Below are 17,021 nucleotides of genomic sequence, written 5' to 3'. Positions count from 1 at the left end.
GTCTCCTGTGAAGCAATGCAGCTGCTGGTCTTTACTAGAGGCCAAACAGATGAGGCTGGCTAATACTGGACCCCAGACTTACCAACCTGTGACCTAAATAAATGTTTTTCTTATACAGAACAGACAGAGCATCAGGTTTTGTATTATAGCAGTGGAAAATGGGTTAATACATTAATAAATTTTGTGTGTGTGTGTGTGTGTGTATGTGTGTGTAATTAATACATTAAATAAGCCAACACACAGAGAAAAGAGGTTGAGGAATGGAGTTAGACAGGAGAGGATACAAGATACAAGGAGGGAAGGAGAGAGAGGAGAGAGAGAAATGAGGATGGGAAGAGGGAGAACTGGGAGGGAGGAATGTGCTGGAGACAGACTGGTTAACATCCGAGAGCGGCATCCAGCCACAGTGAAAGCCACTGTAATCCTTCTCAGGTGTGTGAACTGAAAAAACTAGTTGGACATGTCCTGCCATCTGAATCCTAAAGTGTCCAAACAGTAAGGACAAGAAATAGGACTCTCAAAGTGTGGTGAGTCTTGGAGCGACTGCGGCATAGTAGAAGCAATAGGAAAATGGTCCGCGGGAGGCTCAGCTGTCTGCTCTAAGGTGAGGGAAGCCATGTGACTGGCTTCTAGGCAGTCACTGTGGTCTTCACACAGGTTAACAGGTAAGAACAAGACATTTAAAAAACAAAACAAAACTGCCCTTGCTGAAGCAGGAAAATGCCACCGACCCTGTTGAATCACAACCAGAGGACAGGTTTCAACACTCACTCTGTATACAGGAAGCATGGCCCACCCCACCGCTGCACACCTGAATATGACCCCAGGAGGGGCAGACCTGGGCTCCCTCAGCTCCAGGTCCCTCTTCTCTATTCAGCACACTGGGCACTGGGATCAGGAACCTGTGCAAAAATGCTGGCAGTCTGGCAATGTTTTCTGCTCATCACTGTGTGAGGTCTCTCTGGGTTATTACATCCATGCACTGGGCAGGACTAACATGTTAGCTTGCAAACAAGGTAAAATCTCACGACTATGTATCCCTACCCCCACCTGGTCAGGAGATGTAGGTACATGGTGATCAGATAAAAATTATTAATAGCACACAGCAGGACCCACAGTTAAGCAGAACCAGGTACATCCTGTTACCTCTTTGGAATGCTCTGTGAACTAAAGGTTTTATTGTTTTTGAGAAATGCTCTTACGATGTAGCCCAGGCTGGCCTCAAATTTATTATCCTTTTGTTGTGGCCTCTATAGTGCTGGGATTATGACTTTCCGGCTTAAGAATATTTTGTGAGCCTGTACAGTGGTTAAGGCCTCAGGCTACTCTTGTAGAGGATCCTGGTTTGGCTACCAGCACCCACATGGTGCCTTACCACTGTTGGTAGCTCCAAGTCTAGATCTAATGTCGTTTTTCTGGCCTCTTCAGGCATTAAAGACTTGTGCTGCATATATATCCACACATGCAAGCAAACATTCATACACATAGAAAAAAAAACCCCAAAATCTTTTTGTTTGTTTGTTTTTCTTTTTTCTTTTTCCAACACAGGGTTTCTCTGTATAGCCCTGGCTGTCCTGGAACTCATTCGGTAGACCAGGCTGGTCTCGAATTCAGAAATCTGCCTGCCTCTTCTTCCCAAGTGCTGGGATTACAGGAGTGCGCCACCACCGCCTGGCTCTTACAAAAACATTCTTAGAGATTTATTTTAGGCAGGCAGATTTCTGAGTTCGAGGCCAGCCTGGTCTACAGAGTGAGTTCTGGGGCAGCCAGGGCTATACAGAGAAACCCTGTCTCGAATAAACCAAATCCAAAAAAACCCCAAAAAACAAAAAAACAAACAAACAAACAAAACAAAAACTGAATGTTTTTGTAAATCATTTGTGGTGGTGCAGGCCTTTAGTCCCAGCGCTTGGGAGGCAGAGACAGGTGAATCTCTGTGATCTTGAGGTTAGCCTGGTCTACACATCAAGAAATCGAGTCCAGGACAGCCAGGGCTATTACACAGAAAAACAACAACAACAACAAAAAGTTTTTGTGTTTTGTTTCTTTTTTTAGGCAATACTGACTAATTCCCAGCGTGCTTTTGTTACTACTGCTGTTGTTTGAGTCTTGCATCTTGCTTATTAGCCCAGCCTGGCCTTAAACCCTTAGTCCTCCTGCTGCAGTTTCTCAAGTTCACACGAACATATTCTGTGCTCAAACCTAAGACTAGCCTTTATCTTTAAAAATGACTGCTACTGGGCTTGGTATGGTGGCACACACCTTTAATCTCAGCACTAGAGAGGCAGATACAGATGAGTGTGAGGGCAGCTTGGTCTGAAGGTTCCAAGCCAGCCAGGGCTACATAATGAAACTCTGACTAAAAACAACAGCAACCACAAGAAAGACTGTTATATAGGAACCTACACACTACCCTCACATTCTTTCAAAGCCTGGGAGTGGGGGTTGGGGTACCAGCCTGGGCAGATTTGCAATGATGGAGACTAGCTGTCTTTTAAAACATCTGAACTGTTGTCTCCTGGTTCTTAACTGGGGCAATAAATTCTGGTCATGAAACATGATTCTGGGCTGCTGCTGGCTATTCTGGAAGAAACAGTTCAAGTTCAGAAGAGTCTCCTTCAAAGGAGAACTCTCATGGGCAGGAGGGCTGCAGGAGATCGGCGGGGCTGCTCTCCACGATTCTGCTTGAACTGGTGCTGGTGAATGCAGAGTTTCCCTCCACAATTCCTTGGGGCATCTCCACCGTCTTACTTTTCTAAAGTATGATGTTCTTGGCATGAACCTGCTGCCCTCTTTCATCCCAGTTGGGACAGAAAAACATCTCTGAGTCAGACAGAAGCCAACTCCCAGCGCTCAGGATCCTGCTGTGCAGCTCTAGCCTGAAGCAGGCAAGGGCAGCCTTCCTGACTCCCTGTTATTTCTATGGCTGAACAAAGGTTGCCTCTTGCTCAGTATTTTAGCAGCTATGTGCACAGAGTTTTAGGTAAGGCTTCCTGAATTCAAACCGCTGCCTTAGCACTTCCTGTGGACAAAAATTCCTTAAAGCTATTGCTATTGCCTCAGTGGTCTTACTTTTAAAATACGGTACTTTTTTTTCTATCAGAGATGGCTATCCCACCAAGGGCCATTCTGAAAGCATGTGTTGCACATTCTGAAAGCATGGAGGTTAGTTTTATTTATTCAGATTTATTTAGAAGTGTTTTGCCTTGGATGCGCAACACATGTGAACATACCCACAGAATTCAGAGGAGAGCATCAGATTCCCTCCAGAACTGGAGTTATGGGTGGTTGTGAACTACCAAGTGGCTGCAGGGAATTGCACCTGGGTTCTCTTTCCAACTCCGTGACGTTTGGTCAATTTTAACTGTCATTTCGACATAGCTAGAATCACCTAGGAGGTGAGTATTAGTGAGAAACTGTCTAGATCAGGTTGGCCTGTGGCCTGTCTATGGAGGACTATCTAGATCACATTAATTCAAAATGAAAGTAGACAGGGGCCGAGCATTAGTAAACACGCATGCATTCATTTCTCTCTGCTTTGGACTGTGAACTAGGTGCTTCAAGTTCCTGCTCCGACAGTTCTGCTGCCTCCAATCACGGAATTTAACCGGGAATTGTGAGCCAAGTAAACCCTTTCTGCCTGAAAGCTGCCTTTGTAAGATTATTTTATCATAGCATCAGCAAGGAAACCAGGGTAGACACATAACTGCCAACCAAGGCTGCGGATGTGCTTTCTTCAGAGGGTGTAGATCCCTTCCTAGTCCAGGATTCCATCTGAGCGGCCACGCCCTCCCGACAACCCCGCCCCACACCCCGCCCGCAAAGGTTCCGGCTTGCTCAAGCCAGGCCCCCTCCAGCCAGTCCGTGGAAGCTGCCACCATGGTGCAGGCCTGGTACATGGACGAGTCCACGGCCGACCCGCGGTTGCCCCACCGCGCACAGCCCGACCGCCCCGTGGGCCTGGAACAGCTGCGCACGCTCGGAGTGCTCTACTGGAAGGTACGAGGGCAGGCCGGAGCACCACGCGCCTGCGCACGCGCCCGCCGCGAGGTGGGCTAGGGCGCTGCGCAAGCTCAGCAGGGCCGCTGTTTCCAGAGATTTCTGTAACTGCAGAGAAGGCCATGGGCAAGTGGCGCCTGCTTTCCTCATGGCACTCGCTCGTGCTCACAGCTACTGTTTGCAAACGTACGGCCGGCCAGCTGCCAGTCACATGGTAGTGTCACGGGTAACACAGTCCAAACACAGGAAAGCCTCAGAGAATCTGGGGTTAGTTGAGGGGTAACTGGATCTAGCCTGTCTGTATTGGTATGGTCCAAATGGCAAACCAACTGGCCTGGAGCCATGCCTGAGGAACGTTTGATGACTCCTTTGCAGGGTCATGTCCCTTAAAACTGTGAAGGCCTGCTCACCACATGTTGTGCCACAGCTGAAACAACGACCTGGGGATGCAGCAGAGGTGGGGTGGTCACATTAAGGTGGGGGCGACGCTCAAATCCTTGTCTGCAAGTAATAGGATATTTTTTGGGAAGCAGGGGAATAGGTGATTGGAGAAGAATCTGCAGTGTGCATATACGAAATCAAGGCTCAGCATGGGACAGATGTGGTGATGCAGTTTTATCCTTCTGAATCAAAAGGTCACTTGTGGGACACCAGCTGAAGCTTGAGGAGTGGTTTAAAAAAAAAAGCACAGCCTTCCAGTTTCTGAGAAGTAATCTAGGCATCCACGGCCCAGTGGCCTCCCAATTAGTTAATTTTAGTTAACTGAAGCCAAGTGACCTAATGCGATCATTATTACCTCAGGGTTATGGGGGTGGGGTGGGAGGTGGGATGTTTGCTTAGCAAGGCCTGTTGAGTTAGGCTTTGCTCCCACAGCAGAAGTTGCTAGGAAAAGGGGACAGAGCAGGGTGAAAGAAAGGCCCCCCCCCATAACTACAAAGTTGGAGGGAGAGAGCTTTCCTTTGGAATAATGCCTTTGTCCCTTCCTGCCGTCATCATGGATACCTTAGATTAGGAATCAAACTCAGGACTTTGTATCTACACCGGATAATCTGTAAACAACAGAAACTGGCTGCACAGTAGAGACTGGAGCCCGATCAGGTGCTTTCAGTGTCTGGTGAAGGCCCACTCATAGCTAACTTCTCACTGAAGTCTTAAACAGCTCCCCAGTAAAACCACTCAATCAGGAGCAGTTGCGACACCACCAGGAGGCCCACCTTTTATGTCATCCTATGTATGGGTGATGAGGTTCCCACACAGGGATTAGGAAGGAGTACATTCAGCACCGAAGATGGCATTATGCTGCAGTGTTTTATATATATGTATATATTAGGGGTGGAGAGATGGCTCAATGCTAAGAGCCCAGGTTCCTTTGCCATTAGCTCATAACTATCTGTAACGCAGTTCCAGGGGCATCTCATGTTCTCCCCTGGCCTTTGTGGACATTAGACACTGGAGTGGTGCCCAGACATAGAAGCACTCAGGACACCCATATACATAAAATACACTGATGCCTGTGTGTTCGTGTGCTGTTCCCTGATAATAAAATATGCACTTCATCGTAAAACAAAAGTAAATGTTACACCGGGAGGTGGTGGCTAATGCCTGTAATCCCAGCACTCTGGGAGGCAGAGGCGGGCGGATTTCTGAGTTTGAGGCCAGCCTGGTTTACAGAGTGAGCTCCAGGACAGCCAGAGCTACACAGAGAAACCCTGTCTCGAAAAACCAAAAAAAAAAAAAAAAAAAAAAAAAAGTAAATGTTACTAACTTCGTTGCCAGTAGTTTCATGTAGGGTTTCAGATTAGTTCTGCCAGCCTTTGGAGATCCAGTGAGGAAGAGGGTGCCCTTGGCTTTGGATCTTAAAGAATAGGTCAGATTGTGATAAATCACAAACTGTGAGTGGGACCTTGAAATGTGGGACCTTGCCATGAAAGGATATGAGTGTCTATTACTATTATTACTTTTTTTTTGAAATGAATTGTTGCTATGTAGTACAGGCTACAACTCATAATTTTCTTCTGCATTCTGAATAGCTGGAATTACAGTCATGGGCCACAACATTATTCAGTAATATTTAAGAGTAGTGCATGGTTCTTTTTAATTTAGAATCTAGGTTTCTCTTGCAGTAGAAGGATGGGGCAGAGAGAAGCAGAAAAGTCAACTGGGGCCCGAGGATTGCTGCTCTCTCCGTCCATCCATCTGCACTTGAGCTTAGTGGAGGATGCTGACCACAGGGAGCCTACTGAGACTTGCTGCATGGAAGATGGCGGAGTGGCCACACACACTTAGTGAGCTGTGTCTTGGCATCTGTGAGGAATAAGAGCTTCATCTGTGGAGGACCCAGCAGGACTGCTGGCAGAAGCAGGCAGGACCCCAGCAGAACTACAATTTCCACCTGGCGCTGTGAAAACGGACAATCCTTCAAGAGAGGAGGTGGAGGGCTGTGCTAAGCAGGGCTCTGTTAGGATGATCCAGCCATGGGTCCCGAAGGACCACGTTGCTCTGTCTCCATCACAGGGCTGGGAAGCAGACCTAGAGCCTTGTGACCTGCTAGGCAAGCACTGTACCAGGGAGCTGTACCTCCCAGCTCAATTGCTATACGTCCTTGTGCTAAAGTGACCTCCACTTTGCTTAAACTTATGTAGCTCGATGCTGACAAGTATGAGAACGATCCAGAACTGGAGAAGATCCGGAAAACGAGAAACTACTCATGGATGGACATCATCACCATATGCAAAGACACACTTCCCAATTATGAGGAGAAGGTGAGCAGGCCCTGCTTGGAGATGATCTTTGCCTTTTTTTTTTTTTTTTCTAAAGATTTGTTTAGAGCTGGGAGGTGGTGGCACACGCCTGTAATCCCAGTCCCAGCACTTGGGAGGCAGATTTCTGAGTTCAACACCAGCCTGGTCTAGGACAGGTTCTGAGTTCCAGGACAGCCATGGCTACACAGAGAAACCCTGTCTCCAAGAAACCAAATCCAAAAATCCAAAAAAAGAAAAAAAGATTTGTTTATTTTATGTATGTGTATACCATTACTCTCTTCAGACACAGCAGAAGAGGGCATCAGACCCCATTATAGATGGTTGTGAGTCACCATGTGGTTGCTGGGAATTGAACTCGGGACCTCTGGAAGAGAAGTTGGTACTCTTAACCGCTGAGCCATCTCTCCAGCCCAATCATTGCCATCTTGCCTGTTACCATAAGACTTTCTTTTCAGTGTGGTTTTGGGGCAGAGTGATGCTTTGTAATTGTCTTACTTGCATGAGGCTTACTGCTGAATACACTCACTCTAGTTCTTTCTGAACTCCTGCTGCTGCTTCAACTCAGCTGTTCTGGCGCAAAACTTTTCAAGCAGACTAATTCAAACTGGCTTCTCTTAGCTCCAGACTGAAAATCTCTGCTTGGTCTCCAACTAACTCTGGCAATCTTATGCAGCCTATCTCTGTAAAACTGCCTCCTCCAGAATCACCATGCACTGACTTCTTTCTTAAGTCACCTCCTTCCTCTGTTGTTCTAGTGAGAGTTGGACGTATCCTATCTCTGACTCATTCTGTGAAATCTTTCTCTGACTCCTCACTTTGTATGCCTCTCAGAGTCATTTTCAAACAGGGACTTCCTTCTGTAAACTAACCCTCCTTTCATTGTTTGGGATTAAAGGTGTGGACTAAGGGCATGTTTGTATTTCAGGTAGAGTGGTTAAAGGTGTGCGTGTGTCTGTATTCCAGCTGGGTCACACAGACCTAGGTCTTTGGATGTGATCCCTTGCCAGAGCAGTCATGTTGCTGGATTAAAATTCTTTACAATGCTGTTCTCATGGAATGAGCTGGGGTGATTCCCTTTCTTTCAACTCTTTTGAGGGTCACAAGTCTGGTGGTGGTGTGTCCCTTATATGTGGTAGTGATGCTTGGGTTGGCTTGGGGTTTTCTTCATGAGATTCACAGCTCTGTATCTGGCTCTTCCTTAGACTTGTTGTGGTTGGACAATACATTTTCCTGCGAGCTTAGGGGTGGTGTCTTCAGGGTGGGTACCTGACCACTTCACTAAGACCACTTGAGTTTAGTGGCATAGAATTATCACATGGTGGCTCACAACCACCTGTAAGGAGATCTGATGCCCTCTTCTGGTGTGTCTGAAGACGGCTACAGTGTATTTACATATGATAAATAAATAAATCTTTTATTAAAAAAAAAGTTCAAGGCCATCTCAGCTACATAGCAAGTTTGAGGACCCTGTCTCAGTTTGCTCCTACCACTTGGGTTCTGGGGAGTAAATTTAAGACTTTATCTTGGTGGAGGGTACCTTAACAGTAGTGTCATTTCCCTGGCTCAGCTCTTGATAATGTGTATTACTACTCACTGTAGTCTAGCTGTAAGGGCTACGTCTGTGGGATAGGTCTCCAGGAGACTCACAGTTTCCCTCGTTCCCTCTTGCACTAGATCAAGATGTTCTTTGAGGAACATCTGCATCTGGATGAAGAAATCCGCTACATCCTAGAGGGCAGCGGGTACTTTGATGTCAGGGACAAGGAGGACAAGTGGATCCGGATTTCCATGGAGAAGGGGGACATGATTACTCTTCCTGCCGGCATCTATCACCGCTTCACGCTGGACGAGAAGGTGAGCATGTATCATGCTGTGGTCTGTGCATAGACATTGCAGGTGACCATGAAGACCCATGGTGTGTTGTGTGAGGCTCATCGCCTAGACATATGGCCAATCACAGCTCGTTCAGAGAGACCCAGTGGAACCAGAAGAGCCTGTGGCCGCAGAGCCTGAGAGAGAAGGGTCGGAATTTCAAGAACTTTGTTCTTGTTGGACAGTGAGGCACCATTTATCTGCATGGCTTTGGTCAAGGGGCAGATATTGTCAGGATACTGGTCATTGACTTGTGGCTTGTGGCTGTGATGCACCTGTAGTGTGGGGGGTGCTCTCATCTGGGGAGCTTCTCAGCAGTTTTGCCGTACAGTCATTAGGATTGGAACTTCACAGGGATTAGTTCTTAGGGTGTCAGGATGATTTGGGCTAAACCTGACATTTAATTATTACTTTTGGTTTTTGAGACAGGGTCTCATGTGTTCCTGACTGGCCTCGAATTCACTGTGTAGTTGAGGACGAGATTGAAATTCTGATCTTCCTATCTAGACCTTTCAGTGCTGGGATTACAAGTGTTTACCACCAAACCTGATTTCTGTGATGCTGAGTATGGAACCCAGAGCTTCATGTGTGCTGGACAGACTGTCTAACAATTGAGCTACATCCTCAGCCAATATATATATATATATATTTAATTTTTAAATTATGTATATTTTCATTGGAGTATGTACATATGAATGCAATTCCCACAGAATCCAGTAGAGGGTGCTGGATCTCCTGGAACTGGAGTTGTGATTGTGGGCCACCTGACATGGGTGCTGGGAACTGAACTTGGGGCCACTCTAAGAGCATATGTACTCTTAACCACTGAGCTATCTCTCTAGCCTTCCAGGTGAATAGTAAGTAAATGCACATGGCTTAAAATTCAGAATAAGGAAGCCAGGCCTGGTGGCATATACCTGTTATTTCAGCATTTGGGAAGTTGATCAGGGAGGATCAGGACTTCAAGGTCACCCACAGCTGTATATCAAGTTTCAAGAATAGCCTGGGCTAGATGAGACCATGTATCAAAAAACCAACCAAACCCAAAAAACAAAAACAAAACAAAATAAAAAATAAAAATTATGAGATGGGTACAGAGTGTTTATCAGTAGTGCGTGTCCTCTCTGTTCCTCATGTCCCCAGTTTTCTCCTTGAAGGGCACCAGTGTCTATATTTTAATAGTTCTTTTAGAGCAGTGGTTCTCAACCTTCCCAATGCTGAGACCTATTAATACAGTTCCTCGTGTTGTGGAACCATAAAATTAAATTTTTACTGCTTCATGACTGCAATTTTGCTACTGTTATGAATTGTAATACAGTTTTCCCATATGCAGGATATCTGATATGTGACTCCTAAAGGGATTGTGACCCACAGGTTGAGAACCATTGCTTTGGAGGCTGTTTGTATAGCCAAGAGTCACAATTTTTTCCTCCTTTTACCCAGGAGGCAGTGAGCTCTACATGTTCTTTTTCCACTTGGTATGCTTGGGGTGGGGTATACATGACGAGCCCTTCCACTTGTTTACAGCTGCATTGTCAGACATGCTTGATCCTGATTTATTTAACTGTGATTTATGCACTGTGTGGGGAATCCCTAGTGATAGGCCTATTTCTACTTTGCTCATGGCTGTCAGTAGTTCTGTAAGGAACATGCATTTGTCATTTTTACCTGGGTATGTTTATTTGTAGGATGAAGGTAAGGGCTGCATGGAGACTGCATTTCCTGTTTAGACAAGTACTGACAAGTTATTCTCTTATCAACTAGCAGCAGGGCCTGGAGCTGGTCCCTAGGAGCCCTGTAGGAGGGTGGGTGGAGTCCAGATTTGTTTCTGCTCCAGTGTGGACCCTAATCAGGAGCTGCAGATGCTTATGCTGCCTGGCAGTGGTCACTCACACTGAGGTCAGACAGAGCTCAGCCCTAAGTAGGTGAGACAGCCTCCAGGGTTCCCATATAGATGAATAGAAGTGTTCAGTGAGATGTGGGTTTGTTTTCTAGAATTACGTGAAGGCCATGCGGCTGTTTGTTGGAGAGCCCGTGTGGACACCATACAACCGGCCAGCTGACCATTTTGATGCCCGGATACAGTACGTGAGGTTTTTGGAAGGAACAGCATAGCAGTGCTCTTCAAAGAGAAACCTGCACTGTGTAAATCTCCTGCTGTGGTAACCATTGGAAAGTTGCTCACCTCTCTGCTTTTATATATGGACTTGAGGCTAGACTAGCTTTCTTTGCTGAGATTGTAAGATCAGAGTCTTTTTAATGAAAGCATCTCTAAAAGTGATTTTTACATGGAAGCCACAAAAAATGTGAACAAGTGATCTTAATTTTCCCTAACTGTCAGGACTTAGAGGTATAGGAGCTCTGGGCTGGTATGTGCATTCATGCATGTCCAATCTTCATCTCCCAGAAGGTTCTCTGTAGGTGTCTGTTGGGGGTGTGAAGCTAAGCCTCATGGAAGAGGGCAGTTATACCCAGCACAACTAACCAGATGATGTTTTCCTCCCTTGCTGATTGTTGGGTGGGGAAGTGGGGTTGTTGTTCTTCTTTCTTCAAACTAAGTTACCTTAATTGTATGTCCACGGCTAAGCTGTATTACACTCATGTCTAATATTTTACTTGGTTCATTAAAGCCTCCCATTTAGATTCCTTATGTGATTTTATATGTGCAAAGTTAATATCTATATCAGGGTAGATATTTTCAGTGCAGTTTTGGATCCCTTTACAATCAAGATTCAAAAGAAGTGATACATAATTTTTCTACTTTAGCACCTTGGGTTACATAGTGTGGATGTAGAAATCTAATCTAGCAAATGCAAGGCCTTGGGAATGAGCCCTTGCACCACAAATAAAGAATAACTCTGAAATGTGTTTATGTGTAGTGTGTTATAGTTACAGAAAACTCCAATAATCTGTGCTATAGAAGATGGCTGTAGGCCATTCGCTGAGTAGCTCTCAATGTGAAGATGCCTGTTATCTTGATCACCGTGGTAGTTTGGGGACTTGCTTCCCCTACACAGACAGGGAAGCTTGGCCCATGGGGGGTGATTGAAGTTGCCTCAGCCTTAGAACTCAAATGTGTACAGGCAGCACATCCTGGGTCTCTCCCTTTGGAATTACTGTCAGTAAGGACCAATTTGCTAGTTTTTTTGTCAACCTAGTATTTTTGGTTGTTTGTTTTTTAAGACTCTCTTACTCTGTAGCAGTGGCTGTCCTGGAACATCATATGTAGATCAGGTATTGAACTCAGATATTCCCCTGCCTGTGCCAGCCTGAATATAAACCAGGCTGGCCTTGAACTTAGAGGTCCTCCTGCTTCTTCCTGAGGGCTGAGATTAAAGGTGTGACATCATGCCTGGGTTTAATTTTTTTTTTTAAAAGTTCATTTTGTGTTTGGGTGCTTTGCCTGCATATATATATATATATATATATATACATATATATATATATATATATATATATGCACTACATGTATGTGTGGTGCCCACCAGAAGTCAGAAGAGGGTATCAGATCCCCTGGGACTGGAGTTATATTACAGATGATTGTCAGCTGCTGTATGGAAGTTGGGATTTGGATTTACACTGAGGTCAGACAGAGCTAAGCCCTAAGTGTCCTCTGCAAGAGCAGCAAGCACTCTTAATTACTGAGCTGTCTCTCCAGGTATCTTTGTTGTTTGTGATAGGGTCTCTTGTATCCCAGGTTGGTCTCAAAGTCATCATTAAGTTGAGGATGACTTTGAGAAGGTAGGATGGTCTTCAAGTCCTTATTGTCCTTCCTGAGTGCTGATATTGCAGGTATCAGCCACTATGCATGGTTTATACAGTGGTAGGGATGGAACCCACAGCTTCACGCATGCCAGGCACGCACTGCACCAACCGAGCTTCAGCCCTAGCCTCTGTTCCAGTTTTCTAGTTCCAGGCAAGTTGGGCTTGACCTTCCTGCCCTTGTTGCCTAAATTCTGATTACAGATGCCACCACTTGCTTTGTTTTTATTCTTTGTGACTCATGTTCTAATCGTCCACGGTGAATGGTCTTGTTCCTGTTGAAGACTGAAGTTCTACATGCTGGCAGGTCTTGTATGCAAGCCATGACTTCACAGACTGAGGGAAGATTGAGGAAGGTATCTTAGGGTTTCCATTGCTATGAAGAGACACCATGACCAAGGAAACTCTTAGAAAGTATTTAATTGGGGCTGACTTACAGTTTCAGAGGTTCAGGTCATTATCATCATGGTGAGAAGCATGGCAGCATCTAGGCAGATGTGAGGCTAGAGGAGGCTAAAGTTCTACATCTTGATCCAAAGGCAGCCAAGAACAGACTACTCTTCCATACTGGGCGGATCTTGAGCATAAGACCCTGAAGCCCACCCCTATAGTGACACACTTCCTCCAACAAGGCCACGCCTCCCTAATAGTGTCAGTGTCATTCCTTGTGGGCCAAGCAAACATATGAGTATATGGGGCCAAACCTATTGAACTACCAATGAAGGTAACAGAAATCTGTCAGTATACCTAAGTGAGGTAAGTTTCATAGCTCTCCCAGAGTATTCATACTTTTTGTTTGTTTTTCCAAGATTGACTCTGTGTGTGTGTGTGTGTGTGTTTCCGTGTGTGTCTGTCCCATGGTACAGAAGTGAAAATCAGAGGACAACTTGAGGGAGTTGATTCCTGCTTACTGTGAGTATGAGTGATTGACATTAGGTCATTAGGTTTGATGGGAGGCCCTTTTTTTTTTGTTTGTTTGTTTTTTTGTTTTTTATTGGGGCTCAATACATAGCTCTGGCTGGCCTAGAATGTAGACCAGGCTAGCCTCAAATGCAAAGGATCTATTGCATCTGCCTTCTGAGTACTAGGATTATAGGCAAGAGCCTCCACACTGGACTCTAGAGTAAGTTTTTAAAGGTAAGTCTGGGAGTCCTGGGCTTGTGTGATTTCTCTGCCTCTTGCCTCTTGAGTAGCTGGGATGCAAGTAGACTAACACTCTGGCTCTGGGATGGTAAACAAGGCAGTTGGGTAGGTCATCAGAACCAATGAGGGTATGTAGGCAGGCGTGGGAGCACGAAGTCTTATCATTGCATCTTCAATCCCCACTTCTGATTAAGTGGCCTCTGGCCCAATTTGTACAGACTACATCTAAGTCTGGAGAAGGAAAGCCATTTCTAATGGTGGGGTTGTTTCCCCAAATTATACAGTGAGGCTCACAGCTTCAGACACATGCTCTTCTCTTGCTCTCTCGGGTTTGGTGCTGGGGTAGAACCCATTAAGCTCCTTATTTCCTTAATATAGCTTTGACATCTGAAGTGGAGCCTTTTGCTTATGCTGGACTGGAGGGGCTGCAAAGATCCAGGACTCTGTTGGGTGTCCTGCGGGCTCCACCGAGTTAGTGCTGGGCTGACCACACAATGATGTAAAAGCACAAGTCTCATGTGGTGGACATAGAAAGTGGGAGGGTTTTTTGACAGGAATTTTCCATAATTTGCCACTGTGAGGATTTTAAGCATTTTCCAGTGGTAGAATTGTGAGTAGATAGGTGAAGAGTGTTGGGGGAGGGGCACAGGAGTAGGTGGGTACAAAAAGGGTTGAAGGGGTTGGTGGATGTGGGAGTGGCTGGCTGGTAGTGGGTGGGTAGACGGATGTACTGGATTGATGAGGGGGAGGGTAGGAAGATGGGTTGAGTTGATGAGTGGGCGGGTGGAGGGTGATGAATATGATTCTTGTTCAGATGTGTGAGCTGGAACAATCATTTTTCTGAAAACTGTTTTCCTTTGGAAAGTACACTATGTAAAAGGTTTTTAAAAACCTCAAATAATTTTATGGCTTATACAATACACACACACAGCAGTATCCTGAAGATGGCGGATGACAGAGGAGAGTCACACAGTTCTCATCTGGTTTTAACGCTTTGGCTCTGGTTGCTCAGGACCTCTGAAAGCTTTCAGTAAGCTGCAGGATTGGGTGTTTGTTTTAGAATGTAACTTCCCAAGCAACAACAAAAATAAAACAAAATGCAATGGGTTTTGCTTAGGTCTCTTCCCTGAGTAGAGCCTGAGCCATTGGTATCTCAGCTAAGAGTTCTTTTTGAGGTCGGTTTCCTCTTCTGTCCGAAGCTTCAGGGTGCTGTGGGCAGACTGTGCAGTCTGGTGGCTTGCGGTGGACAGGCTGTGTGGCACTGTGGCCTTGCTACTTTGATAGTAAGCAGAGTGTGAGCTGGAGGCTCTTGAGCATTGCCACGTGGATGTCACTGGATGCCCTGAAACCTACAGGTGTTTATAGGCCAGTGAAGTCAAGGGTTGTCTGCACAGCTGTCTGGTAGAGGTCTAGGTGTGTGCCATCCCATCTGTCAGGTATTCAGCTTACCTGTAGCAGTACAGCCCTGTTGAAGGTAACAGCTAATAAACCCAGCTCTTCCCATCAGCCCTTGTTAAGTCTGGAATATACTATATCCCAAGACTCATAGATGGAAGACTCGATCCCTAGTTAGTGGTATTGTTGAATGATTTAACCACATGGGCTCCTAGCTACACTAGGGAATGAATGATCACTGATAGTTTCCAGCATGGAGACTGAACCCATAGCCTTGAACATGCTAGGAATGTAGTCTGCCTGAGCTATATACCCAACTTACTGCTTTCCCTCGTCTTTATGCTTCAATGGGTTAAATGTGCTTGTCTGTGTCAGCTGTTATATAAAGCTCTCCTGTCCAAAGTCCACACACCTGTCTGGCAGACAGATCGATGCAATCAGCAATTGGCCTTGCCGTCTATACATCTTTCAGCCTGGCCAGTCGTTCATTAATCCTGATGGCTCTCAGGCGCCCTGGCATAATTGATTATTGCTTCTCTAGGAGAACAAAGGAGGCTCATCATCCAAGAACACAGGGCTGCCAGCAGGGCCAGGGCCAGAGATACTTTCAGAGGCCTGCCTTCCACCCCGTGTCTCCCCCAGAGCAGGACTTTGGACCACACAGAGATCTAGGACACTAGTGATACTAGTGGCTGTGTTGACTTCTCTACTCCATGATTTCTGTGAACTTGCTGAGGGGAGGCATTGCAAATTCATTCATGCCTGAGATGGTCACTCACGAGCTTCCAGGGCTGTGAATGGTAAGATCATGCAGCCATGTTCCAGATAGGAACAAGGATGGGCAACAGAGCAAAGTTTGTGGGAGAGCAGAGCCAGGACCCCAGTGAGTGGGTGCAGCCTTGCGCCTCCCAGGAGGCTGACACACCAGAAGTGAGGCAGCTCCTCTGCAGTCAGGGCGGCTTGGGTTGTCAAAAGAAACACCGCAGACTGGGAGACTCATGTGAGACTGGAGGCTGGGTAGCTTGAGATCAACATTCCTATCACAGGGTTGGGCCTCTTGGGGTACCCTTGCTACTGTGTCCTCCAATGTGTGTCAGCACTTCAGCCTTATACAGGGTCTTACTTAATTCTAATTAGCCCTGCCCCATCTCCAAATCCAGTCACCCTGAGCAACAAGGACGTCAATTGTATGGCTATTGTGGATATTTAGTTCTAACAGTGGAAAGTCCAGCAGACCAAGCCCTGGGGAAAGACCAGGGCTGATGGCCCATGTGGCTGGGATGGTAGGGAGGGAGAGCTGGTGGAAGCAGACTGTGTAGGCTTCATAATTTGCCATGCAGCAGGGGCTTGGCTCTTCCCCCAAGGTAGAACCTGGGGGGGCTCAGGGAGAGAGAAGGCATGGTCTGACAAAGCAGTGGGTCGGGACGGGACCAGGTAAGAAGTGGTCCAAGCTGGGTGTGGTGGCACATACATGCCATCCCAGTCCTCCCGAGGCGGAGGCAGGAGGACCCAGTGTTCCATGTGTGTCTGGTTTCCCTACGTAGGGAAAAACTGTCTCCAACAACAAAAGTAATGGTTATGCTCACTGCAGGGGAGTGGTGTTCTTTCCAGTCACTACGCTGGTGGGTCCGTGTCAACTTTACAAACCCAGACTTTTCTGGGAAGAGGGAATATTAATTGAGAAAGTGATTTTCTAAGATTGGCTTGTAGGCAAGTCTGTAGGGTATTTTCTGGATTAACCATTGGTGTGGGAGGGTGCATCTCACTGTGGGCGGGAACACCCACGGACAGGTAGTCTTGGATGGTGTAAGAAAGCAGGCTGAGCAAGTTGGTACACCAGTGTTCTTTCGTGGGTTCTGCTTCAGTTACTGTCCCAAGGTTTCTGCCCTAATTTCCCTCCATGATAGACTGCAACCCTGGAGATGAAATAAAAGTCTTACCTTCCCAAAAGATTCTGGTGTTTATTATAGCAATAGAAACCTAATTCACACAGGTTTCCCTTTTCATGTGTGCTGGCTTTTATGCTAGATGAGTGTCCATAGGCCAGTAAGAACTTTGACCTGTCTGCACATCCTGTAGCTTAGGTAC

General features: G+C 46.2%; 1 protein-coding gene across 1 annotated transcript; it reads left to right on the top strand.

Annotated features, from left to right (window-relative positions):
- Positions 1-3,827: 3,827 nt before the first annotated feature.
- Positions 3,828-11,501, top strand: Adi1 (acireductone dioxygenase 1). The gene is made up of 4 exons (XM_052186016.1): positions 3,828-3,999; positions 6,642-6,761; positions 8,436-8,615; positions 10,629-11,501. Exons 1-4 carry the CDS (start codon positions 3,880-3,882, stop codon positions 10,746-10,748), a joined length of 540 nt encoding a protein of 179 aa, XP_052041976.1. The 5' UTR covers positions 3,828-3,879; the 3' UTR covers positions 10,749-11,501.
- Positions 11,502-17,021: the final 5,520 nt, after the last annotated feature.

The sequence above is a fragment of the Apodemus sylvaticus genome, chromosome 6, assembly GCF_947179515.1.
Source record: "Apodemus sylvaticus chromosome 6, mApoSyl1.1, whole genome shotgun sequence".
NCBI classification, from domain to species: domain Eukaryota; kingdom Metazoa; phylum Chordata; class Mammalia; order Rodentia; family Muridae; genus Apodemus; species Apodemus sylvaticus.
Note: the sequence above shows the minus strand (reverse complement) of the source record. Positions and strands in the feature narration are given on the sequence as shown.

Bases quoted from the DNA above. Each gene is read 5' to 3' on its own strand.
- Adi1 (XM_052186016.1), top strand. From the start codon at position 3,880: ATGGTGCAGGCCTGGTACATGGACGAGTCCACGGCCGACCCGCGGTTG. The intron at 4,000-6,641 runs GTACGAGGGCAG...AAACTTATGTAG, and splicing joins TCGGAGTGCTCTACTGGAAG to CTCGATGCTGACAAGTATGA. The intron at 6,762-8,435 runs GTGAGCAGGCCC...CTCTTGCACTAG, and splicing joins TTCCCAATTATGAGGAGAAG to ATCAAGATGTTCTTTGAGGA.